A 14286-nucleotide genomic window follows, 5' to 3' on the forward strand; every position below is an offset into this window, starting at 1 on the left:
TTGATAGTGCCCATAACTCACTGTGTGACCTTGATAAGCTCCATAACCCTGATGCACAGTTTTTCAGAAGGGAGTTTGTGTAGCGATCTTGCTGGGTCCTCCTAACTCAATATCCCTTCATCATAAGGCTTTAGTCTGGCTTTCTAGGGATTAATTCCTTTCTAGTCATTCATTCCATAGTTATTTACTGTATGCTGAGAACCTTTACCAAGAATTGGACACAGAAAGGGGTGGAGATGAAGACTTTCCAAGCCTGACACATTCACTGGATAGAGGCCTTGTTTTCATGCCTGAACTTAGCCTGGTATACTAGCTGCTCAGTGAGTGTGTGTTACATGAGCAAATATCCTATTCCTGTATACTAGAGAGCAGGATTCTTGTGCTACATGTGGTCTATCAGATTTTCGTTGCAATAAAACAATGTGAAAGTCTTACAGATTTTGATTTTTTTTTTTTTTTTTTTTTTTTTTTTTTTTTTTGAGATGGAGTTTCACTGTCGTCGCCCGTGCTGGAGTGCAATGGCGTGATCTTGGCCCACAGCAACTTCTGCCTCCTGGGTTCAAGCGACTCTCCTGCCTCAGCCTCCTGAGTAGCTGGGATTACAGGCAGGCGCCACCATGCCTGGCTAATTTTGTATTTTTAGTAGAGATGGGGTTTCTCCATGTTGGTCAGGCTGGTCTCGAACTCCCACCTCAGGTGCTCCTCTCACCTCATCCTCCCAAAGTGCTGGGATTACAGGCATGAGCCACTGCGCCCGGCAGGATTTTGATTTCTTAAGGTCTGCAGTTGGTTTCCTATTTTACCTGTGGAACCCTGCAAAAATGCATTTTAGACTATCACAATTTAAATATATGACTTTCTTGCCTGTAACCCTAGCTATTCGGGAGGCTGAGGCAGGAGGATTGCCTGAAGTCAGGAGTTTGAAACCAATCTGGGCAACATAGCAAGACCCTGTCTCTAAAAAAAGAAAAAAGAAAAAAATTAGCCAGATGTTGTGGTGTGTGCCTGTCTTCCTAGCCGCTTGGGAGGCTGAGGTGGTAGGATCATTTGAGCCTAGGAGTTCAAGGCTGCAGTGAGAAATGGTCACACCACTGCACTCCAGCCTGGGTGACCCTCGGTCTTCTCGGCTCACTGCAGTCTCCGCCTCCTGGGTTCAAGCAATTCTCCTGCCTCAGCCTCCCAAGTAACTGGGACTATAGGCACGCGCCACCACACCCAGCTAATTTTCGTATTTTTTAGTAGACACGGGGTTTCACCATGTTGGCCAGGATGGTCTTGATCTCTTGATCTCATGATCTGCCTGCCTCGGCCTCCCAAAGTGCTGGGATTACAGGCGTGAGCCTGGCCGAGACCCTGTCTCTTATAATAAATAAGTGAGTGAATGAATGAATTAATTAAATTCTTTTTTATCTAAAAGCATATGGCAACAGAGGCTAACATGCAATAGTTAGCCAAGAATTCCATTACAACTTTCATTAAACTGTAGCAGCTCTATCCTAAACTGTTGAAAGTTATTTATATCAGAAATATAGTTACATAATGAAATTGACGGAATATATCTGTACACAAAATGATGCTGTTGGAAATTAGATGTTTACTATGATATTGATTAGTTACTATTTTTTTTGAACTTTTAAGTCTCAGTTTATTCAGCTATTCCAATAATGTAATCAACTTGTTCAGGGATATAGGCCTCTACAGCTTGGCAGCATATATCTGACTAGTCTTTCTAGAATCTCATAAAATATACTTGACCATTGTAGCAAAGAGGCATTTAGTAATTGATGCATTTTGAAAGAGTATCTTCCTCTGAGATGCCACCAAAAGCATTGATTGCCTGTGGAAATGTACCTTATAGATGAGCTGAATAATTTCCTTTTATCCTGAAGTCTTTGCTTTCTTGTTGGAAAATTGGAAAACAATGTCTAAGTGAGTCATTGTCATTTAGACAAAATGTTATAAAGCCCTGTAGAACACAAAGTTCTGCTTATCAGATTCTCTTAGAAGATGAGCTGTTGAGCGACAGGTCTTCTGTTGTCCCATCTCTGCTTATTCAGCTTGTTAACTGGGGAATCATTCTCTGTCCTCTCCCTTTTTTTATATTAATAGGAAACTTCCATTTTAGAAGAATACAGTATCAATTGGACTCAGAAGCTGGGAGCTGGAATTAGTGGTCCAGTTAGGTAAGAGATCCATATGAGAAACTATGGCAAAATGTTGGCAAGTGCAAACTCTGAGAAGGGCCATTTGAAATACATCTTGAATTAGACACATCAGGTGTGCCAGGTTTGAGAAATAGGCTGAATTTAACAAGTACAGGTTTTTATGTTAGGCTTTTTCTCATGTATTTAGAAATTAGTTGAGAGTGACTGAGTCGCATGGTCTTTTTATAGAGTCATTTAAGATGTTGAGACTGGCCAGGTGCAGTGGCTCATGCCTGTAATCCCAGCACTTTGGGAGGCCGAGGCAGGCGGATCATGAGGTCAGGAGATCGAGACCATCCTGGCCAACATGGTGAAACCCCGTCTCTACTAAAAATACAAAAATTAGCTAGGTGTGGTGGTGGTTCCTGTAATCCCAGCTGCTCGGGAGGCTGACACAGGAGAATCACTTGAACCAGGGAGGCAGAGATTGCAGTGAGCTGAGATCATGCCACTGCACTCCAGCCTGGCCACAGAGCCAGATTCTGTCTCAAAAAAAAAAAGGTGTCGAGACTGTGGGACCACTGTGAGAGTCACCAGTAGCCAGCTGAGGCCATTATTTTTTCATTGACCCACAGCAGCAAGTTGCTGTTGCATGGCTTAGAAGCTGAGGCCTGAGCATTGGCTGCTGGGCAGAGGGGTGAGATGCTTCTTTCCCCCACCTGCTACCCTTGGGGGCAAGTTTGTTCTGATGCACCTGGCCATATCCTTGATGAGAAGTATACGTCTCAAAGAAAAAACTTGTTAAATTAATTTTCATTCTAACATATGATCTCTGATTGATTTTTTTCTCCAAATCTAGAGTCTGTGTAAAGAAATCTACTCAAGAACGGTTTGCACTGAAAATTCTTCTTGATCGTCCAAAAGCTAGAAATGAGGTATGCTTTATTGCCCCCGACTTAATTAAATATTTGAAGTGCCTAAGAATTGTTCTTTTGCAAGTAAGGCAGCTTCCTAGAGAGAATACAGTGATGCATAAAAAGTTTTATGTCCAAATTTTACCTCTCTTCCCCATTCATGCTATCATAGTAAAGCAGTCCTAGATCTGTCAGTATCAAAGGCCATTGAGTCATTTCCTTTCAGCCACCTCTTGTTCTTTTAAAATTAATGTGATTCTTGTACCCTCATGTATTCAGGTTTACCTCAGTTTTGCTTATTGAAAAAGGTACTTAAAGGTGGAGATAAAATAGCACGAGGAAGGATCAGGTGAATGGTGTATAAAAGTGATGCTACAGGAGGACTCTGAGGATGTTTCTAGTTTGTTTCTTCTTTTTGAGACAGAGTTTCACTCTTGTTGCCCAGGCTGGAGTGCAATGACACAATCTCGGCTTACCTCAACCTCCGCCTCCCGGGTTCAAGTGATTCTCCTGCCTCAGCCTCCCGAGTAGCTGGGATTACAGGCATGCGCCACCACGCATTTTTTGTATTTTTAGTAGAGACAGGGTTTCTCCATGTTGATCAGGCTGGCCTTGAACTCCTGACCTTGGGTGATCCACCCGCCTCGGCCTCTCAAAGTGCTGGGATCACAGGTGTGAGCCACCGTGCCTGGCCTTTAGTTTTTAAAAATATACATTGGGTTTGTTTTTGCTTCTGTTTGAAACCGGGTCTTGCTCTGTCACCCAGGCTGGAATGCAGTGGCACGATCATGGCTCACTGCAGCCTTGACCTCCCTAAGCTCAAGTGGTCCTCCCACCTCAGCCTCCTGAGTAGCTGGGACCACAGGTATTTGCCACCATGCCGGGCTAATTTTTTTTGTGTTTTTTGGAGACATGGGGTTTTGCCATGTTGCCCAGGCTGGTCTCAAACTCCTGGGCTCAAGCGATCCGCTTTGGCCTCCCAAAGTGTTGGGATTACAGGTGCGAGCCACTGCCCCTGGCTATACATTGGTTTTAAATTATCTGGATATGGTAATGACATTCTAATAACATGTGCAATGAAGGACTTCTTTTGCATAAAGAGATGTGAATAATTTCTAAAATGAAATGAGTTGTTTGCCAGATTTTCATTTGCAAATATATGGAACAGTAGGAAGTAAATCTGTTGGTGAGGTTTTATTCATGGAAAAAGCATTAAGGAGATAATCTCTGAAAACACTGGGTTTTTACATCATTCTGGGTGATAAAGTTTTTATTGTAGTTAGCTTGTACCTAGTATGGTCAGTTTTTGGAGAGAAAATGTTGGTATCCCCTACCTATGGAAACATTTCCTCTGTTCTCTTTAAGGTACGTCTGCACATGATGTGTGCTACACACCCAAACATAGTTCAGATTATTGAAGTGTTTGCTAACAGTGTCCAGTTTCCTCATGAGTCCAGCCCTAGGTAAGATTACACAGTGTCATCATCAAATGCCCATATGTAGGCCAATGTGTAGTGGAGCCGTCCTCTCTTTTATGTGCTCCCTCCCCTTCCTCTCCTTCTTCCTCCTACCCTCCCTTCCTCTGCCCTTCCTTCTCCCCCTCCCCTTCCATCTCCCTTTTTGTAATTTGGAAAATGTCAAGCATTTGTAAAAGCAGACAGAATTATGTAATGAATCCCCAAGTTCTCATGATCCATCCTCAACAGTAATCCTCTCGTGGCCAGTCTAATTTCATCTATGCCCCTACCACTCTTCAGGTCCCCTGATGATTCTGATTACTTTCTCATTTCAAGAAAGCATTTAATGTAGAATTTAAACAGATTCTATTTCAAATCAGTGAAAGGGGCCCAAATATTATTCTAGGCAAAGTCTTAGAGGCCAATAAAACAAAAAGCCTTTATTATTGCTTAGTCTGACTTTCCTTTTAAAGAAAGAAATCAACATTATTCTTTTAGTTACCAAATGTTTGGCAAGCATATTGGGTGGCATTCTAAGTCTCTTTGATGAAATTCAAAATTAAATAAGGTATGGTTTTTTTGGGGAAGACTGAGATGTAAACCCATCATCATAGCAGTGCAATAGGCACTAAGGACAGGCATCCCTAAAATATTCTAAGCTTACAAAGGAGAGGAGCTGCTAACTATAGTCTGGGAGGAGAGGTGTCTCACAAAGGCTGTGTGGAAGCTAGGACTTGAAGGAAGGGTAGGAATTTTCCAGATGGCAAAAGAAGATAGAATTTTAAAAACAAATGAGAAATCAAACGATTATTTTTCACAACTGTGCTCTGTTGGTGAAAGCATTTGGATGGAAGCTGGAAGCATATATGAAACAATGGTAGCCAAAAATCACATTAAAAATTTTTTTTCAGAACATGAGAATTTTTGCTCTTAGTAACTGTGTTATCCTGGACTTAGGAAGTTGTTACACACTTTGTAGATGCAGTATCTTTAGGTCAGCTTCTTAATGTTTCGGAGTTTTTTTGTTTCTTTTTCTTTTTTTTCTTTTTTTTTTTAACTTAACAAAATCAAATGCTTTCAAACAGGGCTCGACTCTTAATTGTAATGGAGATGATGGAAGGGGGAGAGCTATTTCACAGAATCAGCCAGCACCGGCACTTTACAGAGAAGCAAGCCAGCCAAGTAACAAAGCAGGCAAGTTAACCCCAGGTACCAATCAAACTGCCAACAAAGTTGGTTAACAAGCACAATTTCATTGGGGGGAAGAAAAGAAAACTTAAAGAAAAGCTCTATTTGACTTCTCATTGCCTGCTTTGTTATGTAATCAGAAAACATGTTTTGACAGGAGAAATGTGACCCCTTTTATACTTGGGGGTGGGGGTATTGTGTTCTTAATTGGTTTTCAACTGTTTCCTGAGGCTGCTGTGAGATTTCAATAAACTCTGGAAGGAAGGTGATCCTTAACTGCTTTGTAGACTGCAGGTATCTTTAGGCATGTAGCTACTAAGTACTGTTATTAGACTTTGCGATAAAGTGCTGCTGATACCACCTGAAAGATTGTATGGTATAAAAATATATTCTAAGAGAATTGTACATAAGATGCTTCCTGCATGTGAGCCACCTTTCTGTGATTTCTTCAGATTTAATAATATCCTAAGATCTTTGTAATTCTGGATTATTCCTGGTTATATTCTATGTTGACATCACATTTTATTGCTGTAGAAATGATTTATGTCACAAACAGTACTAGGAATCCAGCTGATAATCACTTCTTGCAGAGGTGAAAAGCTAAACCCTCAAGGCTTATCTTCATACCAAGCAAGCAAAGCAAAGAGAATTAGGAAGCACAACCCAATTGCTTCTTAATAAAAAGTTCTTCCAAGTTTCCCATGAACCTTAAGCAATTTTGGATGCCTCCTTTCTGGTAGGGAGGAACTGATACTTGGATTGCTGAGAAAATTCCATATTAAGAGTTAAAGAACAAGTAGAATCTGTTCTTTCTGTTTGATTTTTAAAATTATACCTTTAATTTTTTCAAATATTAGGATTAAAGGGTGAGCTCTGATAATCTATAAAATAAAACCCCTTCAAATCCACATAAACAGGCAACATTTTCAACAAGCATGATGAGCAAAATGAGTTTCTAGTATTGGTTGGAAAAACCCAGTCAGCTGATTTCTTGACCCTCAGCTCCCTGGAGAGTGCCATTCTTGTCTGAGCCAGGCGAGCCTGCCAGTAGCCCTGCTGTGGGAACTGCGCCTGCTGACCATTGCTTGGCTTAGGCGTTTCTTCTGCAGTGCCTGTCATACCTCAGATGAATGAAAGTGGCAGCATTTCATTTTTCTCATTTCTTACAGGATCTACCCATCAGTTTATTCTGACAAAGAATTGCTGTACCATCATATTTTTCTTTCTGTTTGACAAAATACAAGTTGCAGTTAAACTAAGCTTAATCCATTCTGTTTCTTGGTATTCCAAGTTTTTCTTAATTTCTGCTTTAAAATTGAAACTGAACGCAGTCTTAATGAAGGCTTGTTTTTTAACATCCTGAGTTCTCTACACCAGGTGTATTAAAGAGTGATCTTTTCTAAGAAGTGGCTGTTCCATTGTGTCTTTTTTCAGATAGCTTTGGCTCTGCGGCACTGTCACTTGTTAAACATTGCACACAGAGACCTCAAGCCCGAAAATCTGCTTTTTAAGGATAACTCTTTGGTGAGAAGACTGTTTTTCTGCATTTTAGTGCTGCTACTCTTAACATAGTTCAGAAGTGGGTGTGTTTGGAGCGCTCTGAATTCATGGTGAAAAAGCTTTAAGCCAGAGTGCTTCAAACAGCTTATTTCTTCAACTCGTTCCCTTGCTAGAGGCTCAAAGCTGTACTACTGTACTCCCGGCATTGATAATTTTGGATGATACTGATATGTATTTGTGGGACTTATGATTTTAGATATTATTTGGAGGACCTTTGGGAAGGGGCAGGAATCTGTATGCTGTTACATATTATCTCGTTTCATTTGCTGTTTTCCCTTTCAGCCCTGTCCCCTGCCCCATGTCCCACCAGATAAGTTGGTCTGGCTATCATGAAGCTTATGGCAGATATTAAAAGTGAAGTAGCACCCCAGATTGATGAGAGGTGATAGGCTCATAGAGTGAAGGGACCCTAGGCCAAGACCTTGACGTTAGTGCTGCCCTTACAAGTTCTAAAACAAAAATAGCTGTGTGAGTAGGTAGGAATTCCTTACTTCTGCATTACTGAGAACAGTTCCTCAGTGTGAATCTTTGTCTCCAGACCTGGGGACATGTTATTTTCATAAGTTCACATCTCAGCCAGAAAGAAACTTGTTAGAGCTCAGGGTAACATGTCTTGCACCTGGATTTTCCTTTAATGTTTACTGAGCACTCTGGAGCAGTGACTCCTTTTTTTTTTTTTAATTTCAGGATGCCCCAGTGAAGTTGTGTGACTTTGGATTTGCCAAGATTGACCAAGGTGACTTGATGACACCGCAGTTCACCCCTTATTATGTAGCACCCCAGGTAAGCATGTGCGGTTTCTGTCCTAAGATCTGTCACCAAGCTGCCCATCGACTCGTGTTCCTTCTATTCTACAGCACAAGTAGGCATATATTACAGATGGGAGGGGGAGAACTTAGCTTTAGAAACCTACAGATTGCTTTATTTGGTGTAGATCTTTTATTCTTTTAAAATCAACTTTAGCCAGGCACGGTGGCTCACGCCTGTAATCCCAGCACTTTGGGAGGCTGAGGTGGGCGGATTACAAGTTCAGGAGATGGAGGCCATTCTGGCTAACACGGTGAAACCCCGTCTCTACTAAAAGAAATACAAAAAATTAGCCGAGTGTGGTGGCGCAGGTGGAGTAATCCCTGCTACTCAGGAGGCTGAGGCAGGAGAATCGCTTACACCTGGGAAGTAGAGGTTGCAATGAGCCGAGGTGGCACCACTGCACTCTAGCTTGGGCGACAGAGCGAGACTCCGTCTCAAAAAAAATAAATAAATTAAATAAAATAAACTTTATTGAGGTATGATTTAGAAGTATGATTTACATACAGTAAAATACCTCCACTTCAAGGAGAGTTTGATGAGTTGTGACAAATATATATATGGCGACCACCACATTGAAGATGTGGAACACGCCCCTCACTTCACAAGCTGCCTGTGCCACTTTACAGTCAGTCCCCTCCCAACTTAACCCCTGGCCCTAGGCAACCACTGACATGCTTTCTGTCGTTATTGGTTAGTTTTGCCTGTTGAAGAATTTCAGAAAAATGTAATCGTGGACTTTGTATGCCTCATTTCTTTTGCTTAGCATGTTTTTGAGATTCGTCCATGTTCCTGCATTTATCACTCATTAATTCCTTTTCATTGCAAAGTAGTATTTCATTATATACCTAAGCTGCATTTGTTTTTTCCATTCACTGACAGGATTTTGGGTTTCTCATTTTTGGCTATTATGAAGAAAGCTGCTAGGAACACTTCATTTACAGTTTTTGGGGGACATGTTCCCCCATGCCCATATCTTTTTTCCAAAATGGCTATACCATTTTATGCTTCTACCAGCAACGTATAGAGTTCCAGTCATTTCACATTTTTACTAACGCCTCATGCTTGTTGCTTGTCAGCATTTGTCATCTTAGTCATTCTGGTAGGGGGCAGAGTGTTACTTCATTATAGTTTTAATCACGACATTGTCCTGATGGCCACTGTTTTGGAGCACTTTTTGTACATGTGTATTGGCCATTCTGTTGTGAAGTATGGGCATTCATCTTTCGCCCTTTTGTTATTGTTGGTCTCTTGTTAAAGAATTGAGGTATAAGAATTTTAAAATATTCTGGACACAGGTTCTTTGCCATATGTATGTTGTATTCTTACTGATACTGTAACATATTGCCACAAACTTAGTAGATAAAAACAACAGAAATGTATTATCTTATACTTCTGGAAATGAGAAGTCTGAAATGGTACTCAGTGCTATAATCAAGGTGTCAGCAGGGCTGTGTTCCTTCTGGAGGCATTTCTTGCCTTTTCCAGCTTCTAGAGGCTGCCTACATTATTTGGCTTGTAGCCTCTTCCTTCATCATCAAAGCCAGTAGCATAGCATCTTCCAATGAATGTCTCTCTCTATGACTTTGACCCTCTTGCCTGCCTCTTAAAAGGACCCTACTGATCACATTGGCCTTACCTGGATAACTCCCCATTTTAAGATTCTTAATTATTCTGCAATACAAGGTAACATAATCCCAGGGATAACATGGACATCTTGGGGGGCCCATTATTCTGCCTTCCATATATATATCATGAATATTTATCTCAGTCTGTGACTTGCCTTTTAATTTTCTTAATGGCCTTTGAATAGCAGAAATTTTGAATTTTAATGAAGTCTATTTCACCATTTTTTTTTTAATGCTTAGTACTTTTTGTTCCTAAGATCCACAAGCATAAATATTTTCTCTGATGTTTTCTTATAAGAGGTTATAGCTTTAGCTTTTACATTTGGGTCTGTAATTCATTTGAGTTTGTGTGTGTATGAAATGAGAGACCAGGTTCTTTTTTTCCCCCTTAAGGGTGTCAAGTTGTTGCGGCATCATTGGTAAAATATTTTTTACAAACCATCATTTGTGAAAGGATTTGTAAAAGGATTGCATTATTGAATTGCAGTTTTGTTTTTTTTTTTTTTTTGAGACAGAGTTTCACTCTTTTTGCCCAGGCTGGAGTGGTGCAATGGCGCAATCTTGACTCACTGCAATCTCTGCCTCCCGGGTTCAAGAGATTCTCCTGCCTCAGCCTCCCAAGTAGCTGGGATTACAGGAGCCCGCCACCATGCCCGGCAAATTTTTTGTATTTTTAGTAGAGACAGGGTTTCACCATGTTGGCCAGGATGGTCTTGATCTCTTGACCTCGTGATCTGCCAGCCTTGGCCTCCCAAAGTGCTGGGATTACAGGCATGAGCCACTGCGCCTGGCCTGAATTGCAGTTTTGTTGAAAACCAGCTGGCCATATATCTGTTGGTCTTTTCTGGATTCTGTTCTGTTTGCTTAATTTATGTATGTGTCTATAGCAAGAGCATCTGCATTATTGTAGCTTTATATTATATCTTGACTTCAGATTCATTCTTTTTCAAAATTGTTTTGGCTATTCTAGATCCTTCGTATTTCTCTACATTTTAGAATTCACTTCTGTATAACAGAAAAGCCTCCTGGGATTTGACTGGGATTGTATTTAATCTATAGATGAATTTGGAGAGAATTGATATCTTAACAATATAAAAGTCTCCCAATCGATGAACAAGGTATATATCTCTCCATTTATTTAGGTCTTCAGTTTTTCTCAAAAATGTTTATGCTTCTTAATGTTACAGGTCTTGCACATATTTTCTTAAATTTCCTTAAATTTTGTTTTTGGCTGCTGTTGGAAATGATATTGTAAAACATTTCAGCTGGGCGCGGTGGCTCACACCTGTTATCCCAGCACTTTGGGAGGCTGAGGCAGGCGGATCACCTGAGGTCAGGAGTTCGAGACCAGCCTGGCCACCATGGTGAAACCCCTTCTTTACTAAAAATACAAAAATTTGCTGGGCGTAGTGGCCGGTGCCTGTAATCTCAGCTACTTGGGAGGCTGAGGCAGGAGAACCTCTTGAACCCAGGAGGTGGAGGCTGCAGTCAGTCGAGATCATGCCATTGCACTCCAGCCTGGGTGACTAGAGTGAAACTGTGTCTCAAAAAAAAAAAAAAAAAAAAATTCATTTTCTAATTGTAACTAGTTTATAGAAATACTAGTTTTTTTTTTTGTTTGTTTGTTTTGGGTTTTTTTTTTTTTTTTTGAGATGGAATTTTGCTCTTTGTTGCCCAGGCTGGAGTGCAGTGGTGCAATCTCAGCTCACTGCAACCTCTGCCTCCCGGATTAAAGCAGTTCTCCTGTCAGCCTCTGGGATGACAGGCGCCCGCCACCACACCTGGCTAATTTTTATATTTTTAGTAGAGACAGGGTTTCACCATGTTGGCCAGGCTGGTCTCGAACTCCTGACCTCAGGTAATCCACCTGCTTTGGCCTCCCAAAGTGTTGGGATTACAGGTGTGAGCCACTGCCCCCAGCCATACTAGTGACTTTTTTTTTTTTTTTTTTTGGAGATGGAGTCTTGCTCTGTTACCCAGGCTGGAGTGCAGTGGCGCGATCTCTGCTCACTGCAATCTCCGCCTCCCAGGTTCAAGCGATTCTCCTTCCTCAGCCTCCTGAGTAGCTGGGACTACAGGCGCCTGCCACCACGCCTGGCTAATTTTTTTTCGTATTTTTAGTAGAGACAGGGTTTCACCTTGTTAGCCAGGATGGTCTCAATCTCCTGACCTCATGATCCACCCACCTTGGTCTCCCAAAGTGTTGAGTTTACAGGCGTGAGCCACTGCACCCGGCCCATACTAGTGATTTTTGTATATTGACTTTGTGTCTTGGGACCTTGCTAAATTCATTTATTAAATCTAGTAAATTTTTTGTAGATTTATTAGGATTTTCTTTTTTTTTCTTTTTCTTTTTTGAGATCCTAAAAGTGGGCATGCCTCTTCTGTTGCTCGGCCTTTAGTGTTGAGTTTGAGGGTTAAATCAGTCTACTCAAAAGTTGAGCTTAGTGTGAGTTTTGTTGTTGCTATCATTGTCTTCAGTGCCTCAGTGGCATGGGATTCCTGTTTTGTTACCTTATGGTTAGGTGGGGTCTGAAATGCCATTTTTAAAAAAATATTCCACTTCTACCCTCAGTCTTGGCCTTGCTAGTGCACCTGTACCTCAGAGGGGATCTCTCTTTACAGTCTTGGCCCCCCCTTAGCAATAGATTGCTGTCAGTTACTGCTTTGTCCTTGCAAGCCTGCAGAAAGGGAGATGGCAGTGGGGGACCGAGAGGTATCTGTTTCTCTGCTGTTGGGCAGGACCTGTGTTCTTGAGTCTCATGAACATCTGGTGGAAGTCTGTGCAGAAGAGCATGGGAGCAGGCATGAGTCTTCCTTGTTTCTATGGCTCCTAGAGGGTCTGTACTCTTATCCTAGCCCACATTTTGCCTTTAGCAGTTTGTTAAAAACCTCGCTGAATTCTTTTTACCCAAATGGCATGTGATATCACTTCCTCCTGGGCTCTGCCATAGGTGAGCCAGCTTTCACTCCCCATCTCTCCTTGGAAGGGCCTGACTGAAAGATTTCAGAATAATTGGTTGCCCTGAGACCTGATCCTTGATGAGTTCAAAAAAAGTGATAGGCCAGGTGTGGTGGCTTACGCCTGTAATCCCAGCACTTTGGGAGGCTGAGGGGGGCGGATCACTTGAGGTCAGGGGTTCAAGACTAGCCTGGCGAACATGGTGAAACCCCGTCTCTACTAAAAAGACAAAATATTAGTCGGGTGTGGTGGCAGCCACCTGTAATCCCAGCTTCTCGGGAGGCTGAGGCAGGAGAATTGCTTGAACCTAGGAGGTGGAGGTTGCAGTGAGCAAAGATTGAGCCATTGCACTGTAGCCTGGTGACAGAACGAGATTCCATCTCAAAAAAAAAAATGATGATTTTATAATTTATCTTTGACACTTTCCAGCTTTCTATATCCTAGCAGAAACAGAAATCCCAACAATGTGGGTGGAAGGAGGATGAGGATCAAAAACTACCTACCTGGTACTATGCTTATATAAAACCTGGGTGACGAAATAATCTGTGTAACAAACCCCTGTGAAACCACTGCAATTCACCTATATAATTAACATGTATAACGCACATGTACCCCTGAACCCAAAATAAAAGTTAAAAAAAAAAAGTCCCAACAATTTGATTATGTGTGCATTCTTGTTCCTTTGTTTTTCCTGCCAGGGATCTCTTGAGCTCCCAGGATCTGTTGGTTTATGGTGTTTATCAAATAAACACCATATCAAATAAAAATTAGGAAATTTTTCAGACATCATCTCTTCAACGATTTTTCTACTCCTCTACTTGCTTTCTGAGACTTCCAATCAATGACATGTATATTAGACTGTACAGGGAACTGGAGTTCTGATCTTTTGTATTTTCATCCTTTTTTCCTTTTGTTTCATCCTTTTTTTCTTTCTGCTTTCCCTTCCCTTCTTCCCTTCTGATATATACTCAGTAGTGGCACTGCTGGATGATAAGGTATTTCTAGTTTTAATTTTTTTAGGAACCTTCCCACTGTTTTCCATAGTGGTCATACTAATACACATTCTTACAGTGTACAAAGGCTCCCTTTTTTCCACATCATTGTTAACACTTGTTATCTTTTATCTTTTTTAATAGCCACTGTAAAAGGTGTGAGGTAATATTTCATTGTGGTTTTAATTTTAATTTTAATTTTTTTTTTTTTTTTGAGATGGAGTCTTGCTCCTGTCATGCAAGCTGGAGTGCTCACTGCAACCTCCACCTCCCGGGTTCAAGCGATTCTACTTCCTCAGCCTCCCAAGTAGCTGGGATTAAAGGCATGTGCCACCACGCCTGGCTAATTTTTTGTATTTTTAGTAGAGATGGGGTTTCGCCATGTTGTTCAGGTTGGTCTTGAACTCCTAACCTCAGGTGATCCACTCGCCTTGACCTCCAAAGTGCTGGGATTACAGGCGTGAGCCACCATGCCCAGCGTATTTTTTTTCTTTAATATTTCTGGCCTATAAATGACTCCATTTGCTCATTTTTTTAATGCAGTGTATGAAAGTTTCAGGTCTTCTACATTTTCACCTACATTTGGTATGGTCAGTCTTTTTAATTTTGGCCATTTTAGTGGATACGTAGTGGT

The 14286-nt window shown here is 41.3% G+C and overlaps 1 protein-coding gene across 13 annotated transcripts in view; it reads left to right on the forward strand.

Annotated features, from left to right (window-relative positions):
- The window catches only part of MAPKAPK5 (MAPK activated protein kinase 5), a 56888-nt gene that overhangs the window by 22644 nt on the left and 19958 nt on the right, over positions 1-14286 (forward strand). For 6 of the 13 annotated variants that reach the window (XM_063614492.1, XM_063614497.1, XM_055238719.2 and 3 more), the window contains exons 2-7: positions 2110-2183; positions 3004-3079; positions 4424-4521; positions 5601-5709; positions 7138-7227; positions 7951-8046. In XM_063614492.1, coding sequence (XP_063470562.1) covers positions 2110-2183; positions 3004-3079; positions 4424-4521; positions 5601-5709; positions 7138-7227; positions 7951-8046 — 543 coding nt within the window. Of the gene's footprint in view, positions 1-180; positions 321-2109; positions 2184-3003; positions 3080-4423; positions 4522-5600; positions 5714-7137; positions 7228-7950; positions 8047-14286 lie in introns of those variants that run through there. The other 7 variants (XM_063614499.1, XM_055238721.2, XM_055238722.2 and 4 more) reach the window with 5 other exon arrangements.

This window comes from Symphalangus syndactylus, chromosome 13 (assembly GCF_028878055.3).
Source record: "Symphalangus syndactylus isolate Jambi chromosome 13, NHGRI_mSymSyn1-v2.1_pri, whole genome shotgun sequence".
Lineage (NCBI taxonomy): Eukaryota > Metazoa > Chordata > Mammalia > Primates > Hylobatidae > Symphalangus > Symphalangus syndactylus.